The sequence below is a fragment of the Protopterus annectens genome, chromosome 8.part1, assembly GCF_019279795.1.
Source record: "Protopterus annectens isolate FY-2018-M chromosome 8.part1, PAN1.0, whole genome shotgun sequence".
Classification (NCBI taxonomy): domain Eukaryota; kingdom Metazoa; phylum Chordata; order Ceratodontiformes; family Protopteridae; genus Protopterus; species Protopterus annectens.
This window is the reverse complement of record NC_056742.1, coordinates 108,020,253-108,047,632: the sequence shown is the minus strand read 5'-3', so window position 1 is coordinate 108,047,632 and position 27,380 is coordinate 108,020,253. Positions and strand designations below refer to the sequence as shown.

At 38.4% G+C, this 27,380-nt stretch overlaps 1 protein-coding gene across 1 annotated transcript in view; it reads left to right on the top strand.

Annotated features, from left to right (window-relative positions):
• LRP3 (LDL receptor related protein 3) overlaps positions 1-27,380 on the top strand; it is a 393,055-nt gene that overhangs the window by 284,996 nt on the left and 80,679 nt on the right. The window contains exon 4 of the mRNA XM_044081578.1: positions 24,316-25,402. Coding sequence (XP_043937513.1) covers positions 24,316-25,402 — 1,087 coding nt within the window. The remainder of the gene's footprint in view (positions 1-24,315; positions 25,403-27,380) is intronic.

Here is a 27,380-nt window from a genome sequence, read left to right as displayed (position 1 = left end):
ACTCACTGTGCTGGACCTTTTTGGTTTTCATTTATTGCCTGGGTTGGTTTTGTCCATGCACATCCGTACATGCGGGTGTCTTTGTTTGGTCCAAATAATGGGGTGCTATGATTCCCAAGTACCACCCCTGCATTTCGGAATTTTTCCCAGCTTTTTTTTTTTTTTCCGCGCTTCCTGACTTGACGTCATCTCTTGCGCGATCATGTCAGTTCCGTCGGGGCAACCAGCCTGTTGGAATTGAGCTCAAGGGCCAGTTGGCTTTGAATTGCAAAGCACTTGTGAGTGGGAACTTAAGTCCTAGGTACTGCAGAGCAGTGAACATTTTGCAAGTGGGAAGTGGCTGCACTGTCTTTATTTATTTTGCCTGCACTCGAGAAATAATGTTTACAGTCTGTGCATCTGGCTACACTTGCGGGAAGTCCTGGGTACTGCAGAGCGGTGAACGGAAGGATTTTGCAGAATGGTAGGGTCTGGCTGCACTTGCACTATTTCAGGTAGAATTCTGTTCTGGCTGTACTTGCACTATTTCAGGTATTGGTATCTGTTCTGCAAGCTATCATAATGGCTGGACTTTGCACTTGAGAAGTAATGTGGTGAAATGTTTCACATGTTTTATTTATTCTGTTTCTGGCTGCAAGCAGTTTCTATTATGTTATGTTGTATTCTGCACTATCGTTTAATAGTCTGGCTGCACTTACTGCAGTGCGGTGAACGGACTATTATGTTTCATATGAATGGAAGGTGTGTGTGTGTGTGTGTGTGTGTGTGTGTGTGTGTGTGTGTGTGTGTGTGTGTGTGTGTGTGTGTGTGTGTGTGTGTGTGTGTGTGTGTGTGTGTGTGTGTGTGTGTGTATGAAAATGCCCCACTTTTAATACAATTGATGGCTAGAGGTACTCAGGGTCAAACCCTGTACCCTGGGTACAGGGTAAAAAGAGCCTAAAGTCCCTAGCCACCACTTGTGAATGCATGCTTCATACTTTTGATCTGTTCTTCATAAAATCTGTGGCTTTCAGGATTTGTGTGGCAATGACAGGCATTTGAATTTCAGACTTCATATTCTTCAGAAATAAATGGTAACACCAAACCTTTTATTCTAGCAATTTTCTAAGTTTATAAGATCAGTATTTGGAATCTGTCCCTATTTTGAGGCTGTATTCCCCCATTATTGGCTTGTCCAAGTTTTTTGTGCTAAGAGGTTGACAGCTATGAGAAGTGAGAACTGAATTCACCAAATGATAGCCATTTAAGTTTTAGTCTTCCTACCTTCAGGAAACTGCTGATTTGGCAATGGCATTTTTTCTGTTACCTAATTGTGTGTTTCATTGAATAGTGTGCTGTGTGTCTCTCTGCAGTTAGTTTCTCACCCACCCTCCCTGTTCTTGAGTTGGTGGCTCTGGAATTGCCCACCCCTCCTGTAAGTCTGTATTTGAACACTCCTCCTGGGTCCATCTCATTTACTCACTTAACCGAGTGCAGTGAGATCATATTCTGAGTGTAGTTTTCACTCTTCTTAATACAGAGAGAAGATTTGAGAAGGCCAACCCACTTAGGTTCTTCCTTCCTCTCTCCTTGCACTTAAAATAAAAATGTGCACTTTGTTCTTCTGATTTTACTGTATTTATGTTTCCTCCTACTTTATTTTGCTTTTCTTAAAAGTACTCAATTTAATTTATTCTGCTGCATTTATTACTGCTTGGTAGTAGCCTGATTAAATTTTAACTGTTATTCTAAATCTTTTGGTTTAAGCACTTGGGCATTATACAGGTTGTTTTACAGTAAGAAGGTTTGTGGTCTGCACTGTTGTGTCAGGGCAGGTAGCTTACATCCTTCTAAGCTGTGAATTGCTAATTGAAGGCCCAGTATCTGCTATTCTAAAAGTGTATTAGTTCTGGCTTAAGCACTTGGGCTTCAGGCCAGCTATTCTACATTAAGAGGGTTTGTGGTCTACACTCTTGTGAGAGGAGAGGCTGAATTCTGCCCTTGTGAACTGGAAATTACTGGTCACAGGCTTATTGTGCCTGCTTATTTGAACTGCTTCTTTCTGAAATTGGTGCGCCTTGTTGCTGTAGCATAGACCGATTCAGGCCTGCTGGATCTAGCTTTGTTTGTATAACTTGAGCACTAATCCAGGCCATCTTTTTTTTTGAAGAAGGTTCCCCTGCACCCTAGTAGCAGGAGTGTGTAGTTAGAACTTGTCTGATTGAAGACTGGTGAAACAGGGCTCAGTTTTGAGCTTTTTTTCTGGTTAAATGGGTAACTTGTTTAAATCATTTTGTTCGTTTTCTATTGTTTTATATATACAAAAAATGTTGCACTTTATTCATCTGCTTTTACTGTATTTGTGTTTCGTTCTACTTTATTACTAGGGACATTGACTACAACTCTGATCTGCGATATGTAACAATAAGTATCCTTTTTTGTGCATTTAAAGTGTTTTCCTTTTTGTATCTGTTTTATTTTCTGAAAAAAAAAACAAACAAAAAAAATATATACATTTTTCCCGCCTTTCTAAGCTAGTATAGTCCAGTTTTCAGGTTAGTGCTGAATTCAGGGCTGTGTTATAAATCTCTGTGTTTGCCAATACCTTACTTGGATAGAAGGAAGTTTCTCTGTTCACCTGTGAGAGAGGGGAGCTTTGAACAGCCTATCTGTCCCTGGAATAATGGTTTCAGCCCAGAAATTAGTAGTTTATTGGCCATTTTGGGCTAATTTCTGTCTCTTTCTTTTCCCTGCTATAAATACCACATTTGCCTGGTTTTGCATGCCCTGCAGCACCAGTTAGTTAGGGTATAACTATTCCCGGCTCCACAGTCTCCTCTTCAATTTTTCCCTTGGAACTAGACAAACTTTCAACTTAAGCACTCGAGCCATTCATTTCTCAGCCTGGCACTTGCTCAAAACTCATAGCAAGCACTTATAAACCCTAGCACTTGACCCGCCTGTACTGTACAGAAGGACAAGGCTCTCTATTTGACCTTAACAGACATCCAGTAAAACAGTTCACTATACCTATCCAGGCATGTCCAAAGGGCAGTTTCAGGTGTACTCTCCAGTCCAACTGGTGAATCTGGGCATTTTGAGACAATGTTACAACTGCCTCATGTACACAGACAACCCTTTCCTCCTACCACCAAACACTAATACATGCGAGAGATGCAATTATACAGCCAAACTGGAGGCTAAGCTCTCTCAACCCAAGACTGGATCAGACAGTCAAGAGGAGAAAGGAAATACTTGCATCACACCACCAGTCTCACATAGACCCATTAAACCAGCACCAGCAAAAAACACACATAAATACATGAAAACATACTCGGACGCTCTAAATAAAAATCTGCAAAAGCAACAGAGACCTCCAAAGCAAACATCCAAGCAACCTCCACCCCCCCAACACAAACCATGAAACACATACTTCACAAAACCAGTGTGCCATGCAATCACAGCCCTTAGGGCAAAATAACATACCCAACATACTAGTAATAGGTGACTCTATAGTCAGGCAGACTGACGTCCCACTCACTAGGCTGAATAAGGAGAAGGTTACTGTTAGCTGCCTGTCAGGTGCCAGGATCTGCCACATAACACAAGCACTCAGGTCACTCCAGAACAAGTACAAATATGACTCTGTCATTGTCCATGTTGGTGTGAATGACCTGAGCTGTACCTCCCTGGACTACATGAAAAGAGACATGGAAGAGCTCTCTGATCACGTAGCCCAGGCCGGTATGACCCTGACCCTGAGTAGCATCTTGCCCTCACCAAGAATGATACCACGGTATAAAGAAATAATTCACAATTTCAACAATTGGCTAAGTTTCTGGTGTCATTCAAAGGGGATCCAGTGTCTGTCTGCCTGGGATGACATGCACGGCAAGCCACACTGCTTTGCTAGAGACAGCTTGCACCTGTCATCCTTAGGCTTTCGAATACTGCCCAAGGCTTTTGCCAACCCCATAGTGCCTTTTTTAGGCAAGGCTCAAAAGACAAACCCACCACCATAAATAGCACAAGTAACAGAAAACTGAGGGTAATGCTACTCAATGCCAGAAGTCTAAACCTCAAAATGCACGCACTCGAAGCACTCCTCAGTATGGAGAAAATCGATATATGTGCAGTAGCAAAAATCTGGTTTAAGGCTCGAGAGAGCACCCCAGCACTACCAGGCTACAACTCATACCATACATTTCAGCCACAGAACCCAAACCGAAATACAAATGTGGGGGCGTATCCATATTCATCAAGGATACCCACACCTCCAAGTTGGTAGCAAAGCACGATGCTTCAGAGATCATCCACGTGCAACTAACAATGGATAAAACTGCAATTCAAATTGTAGCTTGCTACAGATCACCCACCATGTTCCAGGACCCCCATTCCACATTTCTGGATACACTGGGAAACATAAAGGTCCTACCAAACACCCTAATATTGGATGATTTTAATTACCCAAACATTAACTGGGAGAACTACTCAAGTACTAACTCCCTTGCCCAACATTTCCTACAATTTATAAACTGAAACACCCTGGTTCAACTGGTCAACACTCCCACCAGAGGTGACAACATATTGGACCTGGTCATCACCAACATCGGCGACCAGTGTTCCACACTGGAGGTCAACCCCTCGCTGGTTAGATCTGACCATAAACAAATCACTTTGGATATCCACATTCCATCCTCACCCCCGGCCAAGGAAACCACCGTGAAAAACTTTTCAAAAGCAAACTTCACATTACTTAAGACTGAGGTGGAAAGTTTCAAAGCCCCCATGCTAAAGGATAATGCTGTCCAAGCTGCAAAATCCTTTACTAATGCATTCTATGGGCACCTACATAAATGCATGGATCGTGCTATCCCAAGCAAAACCAAGACTCACTCTTTCAAGAAAAGGAAACCAGTCTGGTGGACTCCTGCCATAAACAAGCTATACAATAGAAGGAGGAAACTAGTACAGAAAAGAGTAAAATCCCAAGAAGGGAAGACATCCCTGATCAGTATCAGCAAGAAACTACATTCCCTCATAAAATCATCCAAGGCGAGCTTCAAAAATAAATTGCCAAGGACTCCAAAGTTAACCACAAGGCATTCTTTAGCTATGTCAAGAATCTAAGTGGCAATGCTCAGATCTGCTCGGAGTTAGTGCAGAATGGCACAAAATGCACTGAACTGACTGATATTGCCAATGTCCTGGCAGACAGGTTCAGCACAAACTTCACCCCCCCTCACCCCCAAAAGGGCCCATAACCATACCAGAAGAATGTAGAGTCCCTGAAATCACAGACACTCAGGTTAAAATAGCTCTCTCCAAAGCCAAAAACACAGCATCATTGGGACCAGACGGTGTCCCAGGCTGTGTCCTACATGAGCTCAAAGATGAACTAACCCCTCACCTAAACACACTGTACAAACTCAGCCTCTCCACAGGCTACATACCCATAGAGTGGTGCAAAGCAGCGGTTATTCCACTCCACAAAGGTGGAGCCACAACAGACCCTGAGAACTATCACCCTATAAGCCTGACTAGCTTGGCCTGCAAGGCTATGGAGCGCATCATCATGGAACTCATTATCTCATTCCCTCCGGTACAGCTCTTTTGAGTGTGTGCCTTTAACTCCCAGTGGGCGTGACTTAAGCCTTTAAAAAATGAAGTTATCACCTTACAGTTCTAGAAAATGCTCATTGAGAGAAGTCAAATATCAATACAGTTGTGTTTGCCATCACATATGCTTCAAGACAAAATATCCTGGTACCTTGTATGTAACATGGTTTTGGAATTATTAATGCAAATATGAACAGTTAATATTTGACGCCTAGAGGAGCAGCAGGAGGTAACTACAGAAGAAGCCTGGAGGAGCACTCGGCTGTAATGAGTTAACAGAGAAATTGGGAACCTCCAAACACTGGACCCTACCCAGTTCGACTTTGTTAAGGGCAGATCATGCCTCCTAAACCTGGTGGACTTCTTTGAGACAGTTACCAAGGCTATAGACAAGAAAAAGGTGGTACACACAGCCTACCTAGACCTCGCAAAGGCCTTCAACACCATTCCCCATTCTGGTATTATAGACAAGCTCACCAGCCTGAACATAAACCCCTATGTCACAAGATGGGTTGCCAACAGGCTCACAGACAGAACCCACATGGTGAGAGTTGCGGGAGCTAGGTCCGACTCTAAACCAGTTACAAGTTCTAGGACCCCTCCTGTTCGGCATATACTTCTCAGAGGTACAGGCAAGCACAGGAGGACTATGGCTGACCAAGTTCGCAGATGACTGCAAACTAGGGTCTATAATTGACTCTCTGGCTGACACAGACATCCTCCAAAAGGGTCTCACTGAGATAGATACCTGGTGTCAAAATCATGGCCTCAAGTTAAATGCCAAAACGTGCATCGTCATTGCCTTTGGAAAAAACAAAGTATCCACAAACTACCACATAGATGGTAGTGCCCTAAATATGGAAGACATAATAAGGGATCTCGGGACCCAAGTAGATAGTAATCTCACCTTTGATAATCACATTGCCAAAGTGGTTAGACAACCCTTCTACATGGCCCACCTAATCACAAAAGGGTTCACATCCAGATCAAAAGAGGTCATTGTGCCCCTCTACTCATCACTCGTCAGATACATCATAGAGTATAATGCCCCATGTGAGATGTACCTTACAAGACACCTGCAACAGCTGGAAAGACCACAGAAGTACCTCACCAAGGGGATCACTGGCCTCAAACAGATGCCTTATGCAGCTCGACTGAATAAACTCCAGCTGTACTCGGTTGCATACTGCCTACTCAGAGGTGATCTCTGCCTGACATACAAGGCCATGTCCAACCCAGAATTGATGGACATGCTCCACCTAAAGAAAACCTTATCCCCTTGAGCCACATGGTCTAGGGATCTAAACCTCACCACAACAATAAATAGGACGTGCTTGAGGGATAGATTCCTGCCTCAGAGACTTCCCATGCTTTGGAACAAGATTCCAATCTACATTAGGCAGAGCTCCTCGCTAACACTCTTCAAGAGAAACCTTGATGAATGGATGGGAAACAGAAAGTTTACCCCGGGATCACTTCAGTGGCTCTGCTGGACAGAGGCACATGGAAGTAATCCAAGGGGGCGGCGAAAGCCAACACATTCTGGCTAGGCTTATAAATGCCTTTGGGCAGATAGCCTAGTACCTACCTATGAACCTATGAACCTGTAGTGGTATGTTGCTCTGACTGTAGTACACAGGGTCCTAGGTTCAAGCCTTGGCAGTGAAATGCATGGTGGTAACACAACACTTTATTCTAGCAACTTTCCAAAATTATACAAGCAGTGTTTAAAATGTGTCCCTGGTTTTTGGCCTTTTGTGCCCCCCCAAAAAAACTGAAATTGAAAATAAGTGTGAGAAGCTGTGCAAGATGCCTGTGGCTTACACTACTGTCATTCTATTTTTATTTATACTCAAACAAACAATGCAGCTTGTCAGGCAAAACAATAAAGCCCTGAGCAGTACGAAATTGTAAAAACAACCACAGACAGCTTGATGCACTTCACCATGCTTTATTACATAAAACACAGCACATTAATGCTCCACAATAGGTTGAAGCTGCTGTGAATTTGGTTTTTCTCTATTTTTATTTATATATTGTGTGGGTGTGGAAGTAGGCTTTTATGATGGAAATGTTCTGAATTGGGCAGTTTTGTCATTATTGATTTGTGCATTTTGTTTCATTGCCTACTGGAAAAATGTTCAAACAATAAATTTAAAATGTGCTGTGTCTAACAAGTGTGCTGTATTATACAAGGAATATAATTTAATAAAGTCAGGAAGGTGTCTCAAAGAACACATGTATATTTCTTATTTTGTGTGCAAGGGGCCAATGATTTGAAAACAGCCCAAAGGTAATCTTTATCCACCACTGGCCAGATGCATTTTCTTTGGATGTTGTGTATGCTTCAGTGCTGTTTCAATATATGTGAGTTTCAAGGGCAGAGATTTAATGCCAAGTCTATTTTCATTGTGAGACAGTATTGCTTTGTCTAGCAGATGTCTATTAGTGTTTGTGCATTCTACTATAAAATGTAAAAATAAAGTCCAAATAATCATTGTAGAAGTAAAGCAATATGCACACAGTGTTTATGGTTAATGGGGTGGAATAGCCAGGTAATGGGACATTGGAATGGCTGCAGGGGGGACTCTGGTACCATATTTTGGTTGTCTCTTCTTCAGTTTGCATTTGAAAGTTGGTATCCCACAATTCCATTGCAGTAGGCGGGGGTTACGTAATTGTGTATGCAAATGTTATGTTGATTAGCATACAGATTTGTATCGATTTTTCATGGGCCTTGTCCAGATTTTTCATCTTTCCATTTTGAGAGGTATGTCGGACAAGCAAAAATATCTTGCCATATATATTCTTTTAACCTTTAATTTCACATCTGTGGGAAGTTTCTGTCCTCCATACTCTTGCTAAGTGAGGATTTTAGAAGCAAATTTTTGTAAGATTGCAGGAGTTTCTTGCCTGGATGTAAAATTAGTGAAAATCTAATGCACAGTAAATTACTTTTTGGTGGATGCCACTTCAGGTTTAGTGCTGTATATAGTTGCATTCTATATACTGGCATAATTGTTGAAAGCATTTAGTTCTGCTTGTGATGCAATACTTGGACATTCAGAAGGCTAGTGACATTTTTAGACTTTCACATGATTCTGCATGTATTATGGACAATAGGTACTCTTTACTACTTTGATTTTGTAAAGTAACTGATTTGCAGTTAAGGCTGAGTTCATGTACATGGTATATAAAAACCTTTTATAGTGGATGATGATATGCTACTGATTTGTGTTGTGTGACTGCATGGGGGTATACATGTATTGGGCAGCATTGATGGTGTAACCACTAATACATGGTGTATCTACTGGTTGCTGAGTTTGCTAAATCACAAGATTCTTTAGATAAAAAAAAAACAAAAAATAAAAAAATGTTCTAAGACAGGAAATAACTGGCAGTGTGATTTCTATATAGGCTCTGGCAATGATACCTTTGTCTTGGGAAATTTCTCACTTGTTTGTATTTGTGCAACCATGTTGATATATTACTGCTGTGGGGTATAGGGACTTGCCCCTTGCAAGCATGCTTACAGTTGATTTGGTTCCTCGACATGCTGTGTTAAGACCTTTCACAGTTAACCCAATATATTTTTGTTATTTAATTGCAGTATCTGTATTCTGCTTAGCAATGTTTTGTGTGTTTAGTATGACAGTATTTCAGATGTGAGGTTTTATGTAAAAGATGCAAAGGAGATGGGTTTTCTTTCTGTTGTTAAATGCCTAAATAAATTATTTAAATATCAGTTGCTGATAAATAGGCTAGTAAACATACCCTAAAGAACCTCAGCCTTATTATGTTTGGTCTTACTGGTGTCTTTGCCAGGTGAAGGATGTGAGCAGGAACTAAAAGAAACCAAGTCATTTAGTTTTTTTCAACTGAGTTCCTGCACTTGTTTATACTTACACTAAAGGTAAAAATCAGAAAACACTAATTTAACAGCATTGTCTGAATCACAGACTTTATTTCATGCAGTCCCTTTTCTTTGTAGTCTTCCACCTGGAACACTAACTCTTCAGAAGTATAACATCTACATTGTAATGTTTATTTGCATTATTGTTTGAAGTTGAGTGCCTGAATTCAAGTTCATATTTCAAGCATTTGCAACTCTGGTTCTATAATTAATGGTGGAAGATTAATTTGCACTATGTTGGAAGGTAGCACAGGCAATAGTTTTAAAAATGCTATGAAGTCTAGTATTTGATTACTGGTTTTCCGTTTATCTGCACCGATTTCTAATGGTTAATGCTATGATTTCTAATGTTCAGAGGTTGAGAGATGTGGATAGAAAAGGACGTCTTAGGCCTCAATGTATGTGGATATTGGTTGCATTACTAATAAACAATTTACTTGCTTACATATAAATACGATTACTAGCAACACAGCCACAAATTATTTACTAACATATGTAGCATATTTAATGTTTTAACAATATAGCACTGTAGTTTGGACTAGAAATTCTGAAGATGAGAGAGATATGTTAAGATGGAAGTTACAATAAAGGGAAATATCTGGCTAATACTGACAGCAGCCCTCTCCTTTTTATAGTGCAAAGAAGACTTGTTGAAGGACGGAAACAAAAGGGAGAGCGAGTGGGGCAATGGCTACTAAAATAATTTTGCTCATCATTTTCAATCACAGAATATGAAAGACAAACTATCATTCTAACAAAATGTTTAGCATAAGCAGAGAAAATGACTAGCTAAGTATATGTTTACTCCGTTTTCCTCTTACTATATATGTCTTCAGTAAGTTGCCAAATTTGCTTGCAATGGAGCTAAACTGCAGCAGTATTGTTTAAAGAAATTTGGTCAATAAAATGAGCACATGTGAGGTAGGTGTTAAACTGAGGCTAGGACATTAATCCTTTATGTTATGCCATACAAGCTTATAGGGACAGGCAAAATATTTTCCTTTCTTAACCCTTTTTAAACATTGCTGCCTATGTGTAGTATTAATTTTTATTGCTTAGCAAAGCTAAACACTAATGAATACAACATATTCCATATGGAAATGTTGTTATTATCAGAATTATTGTTGCATTCTGGATGAAAACATTTTGATAGTTTATAAGTACACAATGAGTGAAGCATTGTTACTTTGTAATTTAACTGTTTCACACATGAGCTAACCTGACTTGCATACAGGACTGCTTTACTAGTTATACATTAACAGACTGACATTAGATAGATGTGTTATTTTATATGAAATGACAGTAATATTTATACTTTATTAAGCAAATGTATCAAATATAGATATTAGAAAAGAAAGCAATAAATGCTTTGCCATATACATTAAGCAGGCTGATGCTGAAATGAATCGTTTAATTTTATATATATGTACAGAGCCATGTCCAACCCAGAATTGTTGAACATGCTCCATCTTAGCAAAACCAAATCTACTTGAGCTACATGCTCTAGGGATATAAACCTCAACACAACAATGAATAGAACATGCTGGAGGGATAGATTCCCTTCGCAGAGATTTCCCTTACTATGGAACAGGGTCCAAATCTACATAAGATAGAGCCCCTCACTATCACTCTTCAAGAGGAACCTTGATGAGTGGATGGGTAACAGAAAGTTCACACCGGGGATCACATGAACAGCACTACTAGATAGGGGCCAAGGGTACTAGCTGCTAGTACAAGGGTCTTGGGAACTACTAAAGGGGCGGTGAATACCGCCCAACGTGGCTGGACTAATATATGCCTTTGGGCAGATAGCCCAGTACCAACCTATGAACCTATATATATATATATATATATATATATATATATATATATATATACACACACACACACATATATATATATATATATATATATATATATATATATACATACATATACATATATATATATATATATATATATATATATATATATATATAGGGTCTATATTACATTATCGCACGCTTACAAAAGGAAATGATAAATAATCGACCCTATGGAAACGAAAGCGTATGTCGAGACCTCAGAACAGCCATTTTTTTCCGAGGGAAAAAAAAAATCACTGTTCCAAAATAAAAAAAAAACTTTAAAACATTACATAATGTTCCCCCCACACCCTCCCTACTTAAATATACCAACTTCAAGATCACACTACAGTACTGAAAATAGCAAAGTAACGAAAGCGGCCAAGCGAATTCTTTCCCAGGGAAAGAATTCACTGAAAAGCCCCTTCTCTATTTTGCCTTTTCACTCTTTTCAGTTCGATCAAGATGCGTTCAACAAGCTGTGTCTGCGATCTGGTAATAGGAACCCATATATGTATATATATATATATATATATATATATATATATATATATATATATATAAAATAGGAAATTAGAATACAATACATAGTAAAAACAAAATATGGGCTACATTAATTTTTCCACTTACACCATTTTGGGTGGTGGGTAGGTGAGATTAGGAGTAGGGTGATAAAGGTTTGACCATTAGTGCTTGGTTCAGCTCCAGTAAATGAAGTGTGTTCAAATCCCTTCTTGTAAAAGCATGATGCTAGGTTCCAAGATACTTGAGGATGCTGATCTGAGAAAGATTATCCACCATCTATGTAAAGGAAAATTATTAGAAGCTGTATGATTCCGCTGTGGAAAATTAGCACTTATTTGCTAGAGATGCTGTAAGAAATAACTGAATGCAAGAACAAGGTGTGTTATGTACATTACTGAATATGCAGACATCATTTGTAAGCAGTAAAATGTGTGAGAAAGAAGGCAGATTGTTATCCAAGAAGTATGAGTCCTGGAGCTGGACCACCATGTGTAGTGTCAGTTAGCTTAATGTTAACAATCACATTAACTTTCTTTTGAAGAGCTGAAGGCTTATCCAGTTGCTTATGTCTCAGCAAGGAACAGTTTCCTGCTGACCTGAATGATTGAGCAAAACTTTCTAGGGTACCTATTTACTGTAGAGGTAATTCATTGAGGTATCAGGTCCTTGAAAGGTGTTCTCTTCTGATATAATGATCAAATGCCCTCAGAAGCCCACCCTTCACAAGAAGAGACATTGTTGTTCACACATCCTTGCACTTTTGCTGTCACTTGCTGTCCCCATCAAGAGCCCGGGCCACTGTTTGAGCTCAGGTCATCTCGGCCTCACTCACAGCTGTATCCCTGTGCTGTCAAAGCAATGCTGTCACAGCTGACCACTCGTCCACTCTGCATACACATACTCCTTACTGTGCTAGACTACCATTAAGAAATGCTGTGTTGGTTCACTAACAGAAAAGACAAAGACTCAGGAAAACAGATGTAATAGTTTTTATGTTACCAGCAGAGGGTTTGTAATTACTCAAGGTTTCAGGCTAGCAGGAGCAGCAATAACTCCTGATGAAGGACTCCTGCTAGTCCAGAAGCGTAATAATTGCTAAACCTTGCTGGTTCAATAACAGTATTACATCACATATGTGTTGCAGTATCTTTCTGTGTCCATATTGTGTTAGGCACTGTGAGTTTTTGACTTCTGTCAGCAGATCATAAACAGACATGATATGTGTTTCTAATCCTGCAGTCACAGACCAAAAAAATGGGACTGCAGGAGCATAAATGGTAATGTGGATATATTGACATGTTTATTTTTTCACAAAAGGAATATATGCACACAGATTAGCTTTACCCATTTAAGGCATGTTATTGAAGACAGATGAGTGGAATCATTGTATAAGCTATAAACTTAAATAAGCATGTTTGACATGTTTCATGTCTTTTTTGTCCACTTTATTAAATATGGCAGATGGTGGACAGTAGAGCAGTCCTCATGGTATGTAGCAATTTAATTAGCATGCAGTTATACAGTTAACATGGGACAGCATGAAATATATCTAGCTGTAAAACACATATACTATCAGCAATCCCATTGAAATGCCATGTATATGTATACAGCTGTCAGGCAGTGTGAGTCACACCCCATTTTAATACTATGCTTTCTGGTGTGCCACACCAGACTGAGTGTCATTAAAATGTATGTTTTCCTCATGGCTGGGGGGTGCATGGGAATCAGATAGATAGGACAGGGCTTCTGTCAGCAGTGTTCTACTATACACTCTCCTCTTTTGTCAGTTGTGGCATCTACATCTCTCCATCTACCCTTTTTTTCTGAGCTGCTGTCTGTGGAGGACATGTTGTGGTGTGTTAGGCATGCCTGCAGCTGGCTGTCTGTTCATGTGCATTAAGTCAACAAACACCCTGCAGATTTTTAAGTACCACATGATAGACTGTTTCCATCTGTTTTTACCCCATGGAGTTTGACAGCTTAATTGTTTGACTGACTACAGCACTTACAACTTGGGGATTGGGTTGCATGCTCACATGACACTCAGGGATTTTTAGGTAAGGTGGTCTACCCATCATAGCTAATATTCAGTAAACTGATGGAATATTTTCTGCCATGTGACCATATTCTTGGGTGAATTGATGAAATGCTTATCTAAATTCTGGTAAGATATAAAGTCAACAACTTGCATTATGTGGCCATTTTCTTGACTGCATTTATGGAACATGTTTCTTTAAGATATTATGGGGTGTCAGAGAACATTTCCTGATTGGTAAAGAAAAAATAGCCTTGTTGTGAAATAACTGTAATAGGCAATCTGAGAAATAATACTATGTTACATCATAGACAAGTTGCAAGTAAAAGAATGGGTCACTAAAAGACATCTTTATCGAAACAGCTATGGATCCATGTATTCTTATTTTTTAATCCATTTTGTAGTGAATTGTAACCTCAAAAAATGAAGTGATGATTTCCAAGGAAACAATAACTGCTTAAATAAGGGTATTGCATTCTTCTAAAACCTATTTGTATTGATATTAGTGCTTAAAAGATCTTAATATGTGTTTAAACTTTTGTGACAATAACCCTGATAAAGTACTTGCTGTGGGTGAGTTTACATATCAGTTATATTTATTTAACATACACTGTGCAAACATTTAATAGGTTCTGGAAATCTCTACCCAGAAACTTACTTAGCTGTTGGTGATGTTCTACTCTATATAGTTCATGCCTCATCCTTTCAAAACTGTTATGCCATTTAAAACTGGATGTCATGATCATATTTCTAACAGAAGATAAAAGCCACAACTCCATGTGGAGTTTGATTTCTACAAAGATTGTTTTATCAAGAAGGGAAATCTTTAGCAAGGACCACACCATCTATCTCAGATATTTTTTTTATTCAGCTGAGATACTTTTTGGTGATGCTTGAATCCAAGCCATCCAAGTCCATCAAAGAAATTTAAATGACTCTCTGATAAATGATCCTGTTTGTTCCATCTACTTGGTAGTTTTGTATTGGTTGGCCTAATTTTGTAGCTTGTGATACAAGAGTCATTTTCTGCTAGTTGTCAGAAATGTTTTAAGGAGTTCTGAACACTGGTAATCATTAAACAATCGACCACAGAAATTATGGCTTTTATTTTAAAATTGTTTAGCGTACTGGCCACTTATGTGGATAACATTTTAGTGGGAGTATTAGTTTTGTGTATTCATGCCTGGTTCTGACCAGCCAATAAACTTCTTGGTATTGTCTACACAGTGATGCATTGTTACATGTTTAGATGATATGTGGATCATTGTCAATTTTCTTGGCAAGGCTGGTTCACACAGAAATAATGCATATTGTATTGTTAATTAGTGGCCCTAGAAAAGGTGTTTGGATTACGAGATAATGAATAATGCATATATTCTTCACTATGAGGCACCCCATGTTGGTGCTGGACAGGACTGCTGCATTCATCTATAAATTCCAACCAAAATGTTCTTTAAGATGAGAACTAAAATGCTTATCTAATTAAAGTAAAATAAATCTATTGCTTTTACTTTGTCTGCAGTGTGGAGTTCTTTTTTTAATACTTGTCTGACACATGGAAGCTCATCACTAATTGCAAAATGTCTACAATTTAAATTAAGAAAATAGACTATAACATAAAGAGGAAATTTATCTAAAAACAGAGACAGCGATTTTACAAAAACAAAAATAGAAAAAGTCATGCCCATTTTGTCTACAGCTTTATCAAAATCACTAAAGTTTTGTGCTAATTTTGGGTATATTTTTAGAATTATTTTACTGAGTATAGAGAATCACAGAAGGAACATTATGGTTGGCAGGTGCAAATATTTACTTCTTATAAACCCAGATGCAAATCAGAGATGGTAGGTGTTCAAATAAAGACGTTAAACACTTTAGAGTAGACTTTATAACTGCTCTTTAGCAAGTTAGTTGTATGTTAGTTTTACTATTTTTGTGGATCTTTTCAGAATTAATTATCAATATGAATTTTGCTAGGGAAATATCTGGAATCCAGCCTTTGTCTCAGTGACACTGCACTAAATGGGAAATTAATTGTGCCAGTATCTCTAGTAATCATATACAGAATTGACTAATTATCATCAACGTTTCAGAGACCATACTAATTAGCAACTATTGCACTGTTAATTTGATTCTACCTAGGTTTAGTAGGTACTTATTCTTTCTGAAAAAGGACTACACGAACTGACTTTTTGTTCAGATGATATTGCAGAATGACTAAATAAATCTTGTTAAAATAAGGAGTGTAAATTTTAAATATGTGTCTGCTACAGTGTTATTATTATATTGTATTACTTTAACTGTATTCATGAGACTGCGACGGTGGTGCTGCGGTAGCGTTATCGCCTCACAGTTAGACGTTGCCCGTTCGATTCTCAGTTAAAGCGTCTTCTGTGTGGCGACATGCGTGAATGTTGAAGGTTGTGCGTTAGGCCCGGCAAGCCAGCATGTACAACTCTACTGCCAATCATTAGCTGACCGGAGTTCCGCTGTGGCGACCCCTAACCGGGAAAAGCCGAAAGACACAAACAAACTTTAACTGTATTCATGATTGTGGAAACGGAGGATTAAAACTCCCCATATCTACCAGTAGTTACATTTCTGGATTGTCTGTCATGCCTGCTGGAGTGATTTTGTTATTTGTAAAGAATTTTCTCAGTTGTAACTCAAGTTGTTTCAGATGTATTTCTTATAGTTAAATAACCATCTGCAGTGTTTCATGAATCTCAGTTTGTCTTTGTAAGGAATTTATAATAGTATTTTCTTATTTTGTTCGGAGTACCTACAAATAGATATGTCCTACAGTGTAGATTTTGAAGGCACTCTATGTATTTGACAACTGAGTCTCTTCCCTTATATTAATGTATTAATGTTATTCAGTAATATTTTTGTTGAATTTGAAGAAAACAAACTCGCCATATTCATTGCCTTTGGATGTGTTGTTCAGCTGAGTAAAAGAAACAATATGGCAACTGTAGCATCATGTGCAGTTATAAAGAAAAATGTCTGATAAATGGAAAATTCTGTCTTGACAGAAAATAATTACTATTTTTAGAGGTGCTGCTATGTTGCCTTTCTTTTCCTTAATAAAAGTAAAAGAGTTAAACATACTCCTCCAGTATCAATATGCAGGAATGGGCACTCTGAGTATTTCCAGATTTGCCAACTAATCCAGTGACATTGATGAATTAACTGAATTTCTGAATCTAGAACTTCCATTCTTTGGACACATTAGTTATAGTGAAAGAAATCTTAGTGGGGTGGTTGCAGCTGTATCATTTATTTCTACAGAGAATTATACTTCTCTAGTTCCAAAAACAGAAGTTCTTGAATGAAAATATGTTTCTTCACTTCAAAAAATATATTTCTTCTCTTCTAGAGAAATACTTTTTCAATTCTGGCAGATGTCTCACCACTCTATAACATTATGTCATATCAGAAGGCATAACAAATAGCACACATAGGCAGATGTGGTGTAATCTTACAATATGTCTGTATTAAAAGTAATTTCTGTAGAAGCAAAGTTGTACTACACATGGCATATACTCTGTAGCTACTTTATTAGCATCAGTGCTATTTGAGTATGTAGCATTAATGATATATACACAAATAGCATATCTAAGCACACCTCCATGTTCCCATTGTTAAAATCCTACAACTTACTGTTGTTTCATTGAGCTGCATTAACTCTAATATCCAGAATGTATCTCAGAAACCAAAAATAAATAGGCCACCATAGATAACTTCATTTTTTGTTTAAAGTAGTACAGATTTATCGAGGGCTTTCTCAAGTAGGAATGTTTTTGGTTGTGCAGCCTTGAGCTTCATTCCACATTAAATCTCAAACATTTGCATTACTGGGAAGGTAGTGAAGATATCGTTAAAACATGCTGGTGTTTGATACTAAATTGTAACTGCACTGAATGACCTTGCTTTCTAATGTGACTATGCTAAGCCTTTCAAGTACAAATTATAGAATGTCATCTGGCGATGAAGAACTGGCCCTTGGCACCCATCAAAAAAAAAACAAAACGTGGACTTGGCCTCTCTAACCCTGTAAAACTTTCTACTCATTGTAGTTAATGCATTTTTTATCAATGCTCAGGCTATAATACCATATTATCCCAAAGGTGATTTGGAATTAGATAAAGGAATATACCAGCCCGTGGAATCAGTTCCACTAGAAATACCACACTAAAAGTGAGAAAGATTCTCAACAGTGACATTATCAACAACGGGAACATACTGCACAAGTAAAATTATAAAAATAAACCAACCAGTGTTATCGCCCTATAAATCCAACCCTCCAGATTAAGATAAACCAGCACATGCCGCCTGTGCAGAAAACAGTAACTTTTCTGACTGGACTGTTAATCTAGTTCTTTGATCAACCCAATGCCATTTATTTATTTATTGATTTATTTATTTGTTAACAAATTGGATGCATTGGTGAACAACACTTTTAAGGCACACTTTGGACCAAAGGCACAATGATTACACACACTTTATTAATTTGTTAGACATTCTTAAAACATGGGGAGTCAGTAACAGTACCTACAGCAAATTTCACAGTGAGCATACTGCAAAATCAGAAATATAGTCCAAGTCAAGTCACCATGTGGTGAATCACTGTTCCTTGGAAGAACTTCCCAGATATAACTCACCTGCTTCATTTTTTAAATGGCACTTCACACTCACAATTTTTGTTGCCAAACTTTAACCTTTTCGAGAAAACCTCCTCTATACCAGGGTCCAAGTACCTGGGTCTATATTACGAGATCGAAAACCCGTTTGAGCGAATCGGAATTGAGCGACACATATAGCACGAAGGTAACGGCGAACGTTCAAAACCGTGGAACACGAAATGTTGAAGTGTTATGTTTGGCACTTCTGCGGTATAGCTCCGTAAGGTAAGTGTGCGATAGTTATGGACCTTAGGGTTAGGATGCGGGTTAAGGTAAGTGCATAGATAGGTAATGTATGTAAGGTTTAGTGTAGGGTTAGAAGTAGGGTTTTGATAAGTGTATGTGTGTGGATTATTTGTTTTGTTTGGGTATATGTCTGTAGGGTAAGTGTGCGATAGTTACGGACCTTAGGGTTAGGGTGCAGGTTAAGGTAAGTGCATAGATAGTAATGTATGTAAGGTTTAGTGTAGGATTAGAAGTAGGGTTTGGTTAGTGTATGTATGTGTTTTATTTATTATGTTTGGTTATGTAGTATGTAGCGCGAGGTGGTGTTGGCCAACTATGACGATTCGAGATTTGAACTTTCGCGGTTTAGGGGGTTTGGTGTATTTGCGGTTCGGGCTATGTGTGTCAGTGTTGTGGTGTTCACTCAAATGGATTTTTGATTAAGTAATATAGACCCAAGTACCTTACAGTAATACTCTTAAACCACTGGTCCAAAGTTTGAAACAGTTTCCATTTTTTTTCCTTTTATTTATTTATATATGCATGGGTATGAGTGGGTGTATTATAATCAGGTAAGCCCACTGTGCAAGTGTCTCTTTTCAGGTGTGACTCAGGGGAACCATTTTGTCAACTGACTTTCTCTGAGCCACACAGTAGGGAAAGGAACGCTGAAAGAATCAAACCCTAGACTACGTGGAAGTAGCTCTTGGTCTTAATCCTCTGTGCTAACTACTTTAGGTTCTAGTTTGAGCTGACTGCAGCTCAGAGGCAAATCAGAACAAAAGGAACTGTTTTTACAAAATTCTTGTCAAACTGTGAAACAAACCAGGGTAAATCTAGAAAGGTATTATACAGTGAAGACAAGGAATTCCTTCTGCTAAGTTCCAGTACTTTCTCTTTGCTTACAAACCCTGCCTATAGTCTCCTCTATGAACCATATAGGTAACTTACTGATCTTTTGCCTATGTAGCACACCCAGGGTGCTGACATCCCCTTAACATGTAAATTATGTAGGGACAATGCTTGCAATGCTGCCATACCTTGGGTATGTAACCGCTTGTCATGTGACGTGCAACGCCTGGACATGATTGCAAGCTTCACAAATGCACAGAGACTCTACCAGCTTGTTATGTGCCTCTCAAAGTATAAACATTATACTGTCAGCTCTGCATTGCCAGGGTACAGTCTGTGTATGTATATTAGTGGCTTTCATGTGGTTGATAAACTGTCACCTTCATGTATTAGACAATGTTTGCTTGAATGGTATTTCTCACTTGCTGTTCATGGATTTGCACTTTGATGTTGGCAGTTCTTGTGATGGCATCATGTCGGTCTATCTACACCAGGCAACACTAACTTTGACCTAGATCTGTGTGCCATGTATGTGACATAAGCACGTTTGCATGGTGACAGTTACACTAGCATTATATATCCATTTCAATATCCTCTTTGTATTCCTGTCAGCATTAAGTGTTTGTATCTGTTTGTTATTTGTCTGCAAGCTGACATTAATGAGTGTGGTAATATTATGGTGTGTGGACACCTGAATTTCTTTGTGTTATATTTATCACTGCTCATTTTATTGTTTCAGGGCACTCTGTTGCTTCCTAATGTCATTTTTTTAAAAACATTTTAGGCTTTTGTTCATGTTGTAGTTCAGTTGCACTGCACTTTATATGGCTTGTTGTGCAATACATTTTGTCAACATTTGAAGTGATGTGTGTGAAGTCAGACTTTTGATTTGTTGATACTTCTGTACATCAGTGTTGCCATGCTGTTCTGTTTCCTAGCTGTTGGAAACTTAAATGGAAAGTTGGACATTTTTTTATCTTTCCCATTTCACTAAGTTTGTATGACTTCAGAGGTAATATTTAGAGACTGGGGTAGCAGAAGAGATGTAGCCTCTTACAAAAATGTTATACATTTTTTCACTTTGCAGAATGTTATTATTATTATTATTATTATTATTATTATTATTATTATTATTATTATTATTATTACTAGTATTATTAGCATTTGTTTACCAGGGTAGTCCAGCTGGGCAGAAAAAATAGTCCTTTTCAGCAGAAGCCTAGGAAGAAAAGCTCCAAACACAAAGACATTTATATGATTGCATAGAAGAAAATTCCACTTTGGCAGTGAACATGTACTTACAGTAGATTCAGTCTTTATAGTTGCTGTACATAATGTCGCTCATCTTATGTGCATTAAGAAGAGAATGAGGCTTGGGTGTTTAAGTAGTTTATTGCATACAAACACATCAAGATGGATGACAGTACATTGAACTTAAATGAACTATCTAACTAACTGACTGACTACATACATGCATGCTTTCACTCTGACTGCTCACTCAAAATGGCCGTCTTGCTTGCACATGTTCATTACTTATATGCACATGCCCACTGACTGGAATACTTCTTAAAGGCATATCACACACTGTGATCTACATCCTCCTTTTTACTGAGTTGTCTCATATAAACAATGAGATTTGAATAGACATCCAATTTTACAGACACTAATAAAGACAACAACACTCATGTCCAGGTTGTCATTATCTGGAACTAGGTTTTGAGATGCCATCTGATCTCGTAACATAATAGTTAGGACTGGGTTTAGCAACAGGGGCAGTCACTGGGGAAAGTTCCGTTTGGGGACTGTTAGGGATTTTTTCAGGAACAGGGATTGCTGACGGAATGTCCTCTGGAACGGGAACATTGGACAAGTCACTCTGAGAACTAGTGTCTTCATCACAGGAAAGATGCTGTTAACATTGGTTCGGACATTGGTAACAAATGCTTCCGATTTCATCTGAATTCCATTCCTTGTGATTCCACAATGTACGATCTTCGCTGTTGCCGCAAACTTTTCACAAATCCAATGTGATCAAAACCTTTGACGTCTGCATCCTCACAATCTCCCCTTTTCGTAATGGACTGAGCAGTTTGCTGGTTTTATCATAGTAAGACTTCTGGGACAAACATGTCTTCACACTTCTTCAACAGTTAGGCTTTTACTGATTTTGTTGTTTTTAGCAAAATGAACCAATAAATTACTGCTGATTGGTAATGTGGTTCTAGTTTGTCTCAACATACATCTCTGGGCAGGTGAACACAGATGATTATCATGAGGAATGTTTCTGAGGTTTAACAAGTTTAGAAAAAACATCGGTATTGTCACATCTGGATTTCTCTAACAGCTGTTTTTCACTTTGAACTGCATGTTCAGCCAAGCCATTGGACTGAGGTTATTCAGGACTACTTGTAATATGAACGAAGTCCCACACTTCTGTAAATTTCTTGAGCTGCTGACTAGTATACTTTGCACCATTGTCAGAAATAACTCTGTGTGGACTACCATGGACAGAAATAAATCATTTAAGTGAGTTTTAGTACCTGGAATTTGTTTCTAACCTGTTTTGTGAGCCATTTGAGCAGTACGGATGATACACTCCTATATATTTCTCCAATTTTAACCAGTTGCCTCATGTCTGTAAATCTGGATCCCATTCTGACACCATGTCACTCATCTTAAGTGCATTAAGAAGATGGGTCTATATCACATAATCGAAGTCTTATAACTTTGAACATGTAATGTTCGAACCATTATGTTCGAAGTTAAAAAACTTCGACTATGGATAAAAAACCCCCCAGCAGAAAACAAAATAAACTGTTTTAAGCAGGGGGGGGGGGTCAAGCCCCCCTGCCCCCACACCCCCCACTACTTAAATATAACAACTCTGAGATCACACCCCATTGAATAAAATGGAAACTTCTGCTTTTGGAGATTTCCATTCAAACGCTCGAACATTTACAAATTCGAACTTATGGTCTCAACCATATGAGGTTCGAACTTGTAAAAGTTCGACTACGTGATAGGAACCCAAGAAGACAATGAGGCTTGGGTGTTCGTTTAAGTAGTTTATTGCATACAAACACATCAGGATGGATGACAGAAACATTGAATGTAAATGAGCTATCTAACTAACTGACTGACTACATACATGCTTGCTCTCACTTTGGTTGCTCACTCAAAATGGCATTCTTGCTGCACGTGCTCAGTACTTATATGCATGTACCTGCTGACTGAAATGCTTTTTAGAGGTATATCACACATTCCAATCTATACATATCAAAGTTGAAATATAGATACAATTGCCTTAGTCCTCAAAACACAGTACAAATTAGTACTAGTATTGGAAAGGCATAGAGGAGATTTGTTAATATGAAACTAGAGGCAAAATGCATCCTTGCTGCAATAGTTAGAAAAGGTTTCATCCTGTAGAGTGCATCTAGTTTTTGATGAGTTTTTTTTTTTTACTACTTCATTAATATGGAGAACAAATTTCAGGTTTTGGTTGATAATGACTCCTAGCAGTTTTGTATGGGATATAAGTTCAGTCTAGGTGTGATCTGAGGAGGTTACTAAAACCAAGGGTTTTGATACAGAGTACTGTTTTGGGCAAAATAGCATCAGTTTGGACTTTTTAGGGTTTAGGAACAGCTGAGCATTATGAAGCCATGATTCAATAGATGTGAGGGATTCCTGGGTTATTTGCTAATGCTGCTCTTGCTTTTTGGCTGAGGAGAGAAGGGTAGAGTCATCAGCTTACTATATGATGAGAAACATGCTTGCTAGATTTGTGAAGCTCATTCATAAATATGCTAAAAAGTAGGTGGCCACGGAGGGATCCTTGAGCAACCCCAACTGACACAGCAAGAAAGGAAGAGTAAGATGATTTCCATTTTAACTGCTTGGGATCTCCTAGTGAAGTAGCTTTTAAATTATGGGATGTCCAGGCTAACTGCTTGGAGCTTTATATGTTTATATGTGTTTGCAGATATTTCAGTTGTAATGTTTTGAGTCTCACTTAATTAAGGCATATTTTTCATTATGGATCCCTGCACATGTTGTAGTGCCAGCTAGACTGTATGACTTTACTATTCCATGCACAGCTTATATCCTCTTAAACATTTTAGATTATATTACATGTGCCATAGCATGTATGCATCTGGTGCAGCTCTCCATCCATATACCATTTTGTCATGCACACTACTGCCATTCCATTTATGTGTTCTGATTATGACAGTCCTTATTTTACTTGGATTTACTGTATACATTGCAAATAACTGTATGCAAAGATTATAAGACTAAGACTATCGGTTGCACTATGGACATATATTTATGAAATGCCACCCTGGCTCTTTGAAGATCTTATGGCACATATTGTACAGACTGAGAGTCTATCTCACCCTAAGTGGACAAGAGAAAATGGGCTGTTTATGTATCAGCTATGCTTTATGGTACTGACAGTGCATCTGCTTTATAAGTGGACAAGAGAAAATGGGCTGTTTATGTATCAGCTATGCTTTATGGTACTGACAGTGCATCTGCTTTACAATTATTTTCTGCTATGTTTAGTAACATTGCAATAAAAATAAATCAAGTATACTTCATAAATTGCTAACTACTTTGTTTTTAATTTTTTGTTAGGAAAACTTGGACAGAGCAGCTGCCAGCCTGCTGAATTCCTTTGTGGAAATGGCAAGTGTATTTTAATGGCATGGAAATGCAATAAACTGGATGAGTGTGGTGACAGCTCTGATGAAAAAAATTGCACTGTGCCACCAACCGAGCCAGTGACCAGCATCTGCCCATCAGGAACATTTCAGTGTAATGTGGCACATTCTACCCACTGCCTGACAAACGAGCTAAGGTGTAACTCAGTAAAGGATTGCAGTGATGGCTCAGATGAAGATAACTGCCCTGAACTTTCTTGTGGAAAAAGACTTGGAAATTTTTATGGGTCTTTTGCATCTCCGGACTTTTTTCGACCTGATCACAGTGGTGCTGGTCTGCACTGTACCTGGTTTGTTGATACTCAGGATAATCGACATGTAATCTTACAGATGGATTTACAGTTAGGGTATAATGACTACATTCACATCTATGATGGCATAGGAGAGCGAAGTGACAAGCTGCTGCAAACAATTTCTTACCATAACAATAGGCATTCCGTTAACCTTGAGTCGTCAAAGGGACAGCTGACAGTATCATATCATGTAAAATCCAAGAGCACAGGTCACGGATTCAATGCAACATACCAAGTTAAAGGCTACTGTCTTCCATGGGAACATCCATGTGGAAGTGATGAGGGCTGTTACACTGATAAGCAGCATTGTGATGGTTGGTGGCATTGCCCTAATGGAAAAGATGAAGAAAATTGCCCAGCATGCCAGAAAGATGAACATCCTTGTGAGGGAAACAGTGGGTTATGTTATTCTGTGCTTGATCGTTGCAATAACCAGAAAAACTGTCCTGACGGTTCAGATGAAAAAAACTGTTTTACATGCCAGCCTGGTAACTTCCACTGTGGTACAAATCTTTGTATTTTTGAGACATGGCGGTGTGATGGCCAGGAAGATTGCCAAGATGGAAGCGATGAACAGGACTGCCTTGTTATTGTGCCAAGAAAAGTTATCACTGCTGCTTTAATTGGAAGCTTGATATGTGGCCTGCTGCTGGTAATCGCCCTGGGCTGTGCATTCAAACTTTATTCACTGCGGACTAGAGAATACAGGTAAGTCTTACACATGCTATGCAAGTCATACGTTTTTAAAAGACCATCCAGTCTTTGAAAATATATTGTTGGATCATTTAAATAATCTTATCCCTTAACTTCCCTACTAATAGTTCCATAAAGAAAGAAAGTGGGAGGAAGATGTTTTAAAGTCTACAATGTGAATATAGTTGTCAGACATATGAATGGAAGAAATAAGGCTGAGATATATTGATGAAGCACACCATTCCTCAAGATGCAGTAACCTTAGAATTGATGTTTGTAATTAAGATTATGCAGGGAATGATGCCGAGGCAGTGTGAAGGGCTTTTCCTCCCAGTAAAATACAATACTTAGGTTGGTGTGATTTCCAGATTCACACATTTAGCTTTGCAGACATTGTGTGCTCACACCTGTCTTATAAACACATCATTGGCACCGACATTTTAATCCCTTCAGAGAGCTTGTATGACAGTGTATATCATTTTGGTTTATATATTCAAATGTAAGATTATTACACACACACACACACACACACACACACACACACACACACACACACACACACACACACACACACAGAATTATGACTCTTACTTACTCTATATTCAGACTTAATATCACTACCCACGGTATTATGACTGCCACATACTCTGTTATTCAAATTTAGGATTATTACACATGATATTATGACTGCCACATACTCTATATTCAAAATTCAGAGTATTACACATGGTGTTATGACTGACACATAATCTATAGTCAGAATTCAGATTATTACACATGGTGTTATGACTGCCACACACCCTTTATTTAGACTTAAGATTACTATAGAAGGTATTATGATGGCCTCATATCCTATTATTCAGACTGAAGATTACTACACACAGTATTATGATTGCTGCACACCCTATATTTAGATTTAAGATTACTACAGAAGGTATTATGACTGCCACATATCCTATTATTCAGACTTAAGATTATTGCACTCAGTATTATGATTGCAGGATACCCTACATTATGACATAGGAAACATAAATATAATGTACTTGCATCTGGAAGGGTTAGAGCTAGTAGGAGTCACTCTTTTGTTATGATGGTATCCATAATAGCAAGCAGTTTAATTTAAAAATGAGATTGATAAATAAAAGAAAGTCCTTATTTCAGTGAAACCTTGTTACTGGTTAGACCCAACTGATTTAATTGAAGTGTTGCCTTAAGGTGAAATCATTAGAAGAATGTTTTTTAATGACTCATACTAATGTGTAGAACATATCCGCGGTGATTGTGCTGCGGTAGCGTTGTCGCCTCACAGTAAGACGCTGTCGGGTTCGATTCTCAGCTAGAACGTCTTCTGCGTGGAAACATGCGTGAATGGGCGTACATTCGTTAAAGGTTGTGCATCAGGACTGGTAACTCGGCATGTAAAAATCAACTACCAAGCATTAGCGGACCGGAGTTCCACTGTGGTGAAAGACACAACAACTAATGTGTAGAACGCGTGATACAGTGTGCAAAACCCTTGCAGAGAATGGGTGACCTGTGCATCGCCAAACTTATCGGACAATTAGCATTCTCCAATAGAGTATTAATGTACAGAGAATGGCTGCTCATTATTAATATTAAGCTTGGGTATTAAAAAATGCAAACAGATGCCATTGTTTTACCCTTGCTAATAAGTGCTTTGCTGTTTAATGAGCATAAAATAAAAAAAGAAAGGATAACTAAAAAAAAACAAAGCTTGTATGTCTGTCTGCATGTATGTTTGTGCATATGTGTGTGTGTTTGTGCGTATGTGTGTGTAAGAGAGACACAGACAGCACTAATGAATCAGTATTGATAGAAAACATTTTTCAATGAGTCATTTTTTAATTGCATCAATCACATTTATGCTCAAGTTTCAGTCAGGTTTTATGGAGTCGCAACAGATTGGGAACAACAATTAGCTAGAATTAAGCAAGCAATAATGCCAGAGATCCATTGAAGAAAGTAAACTTTT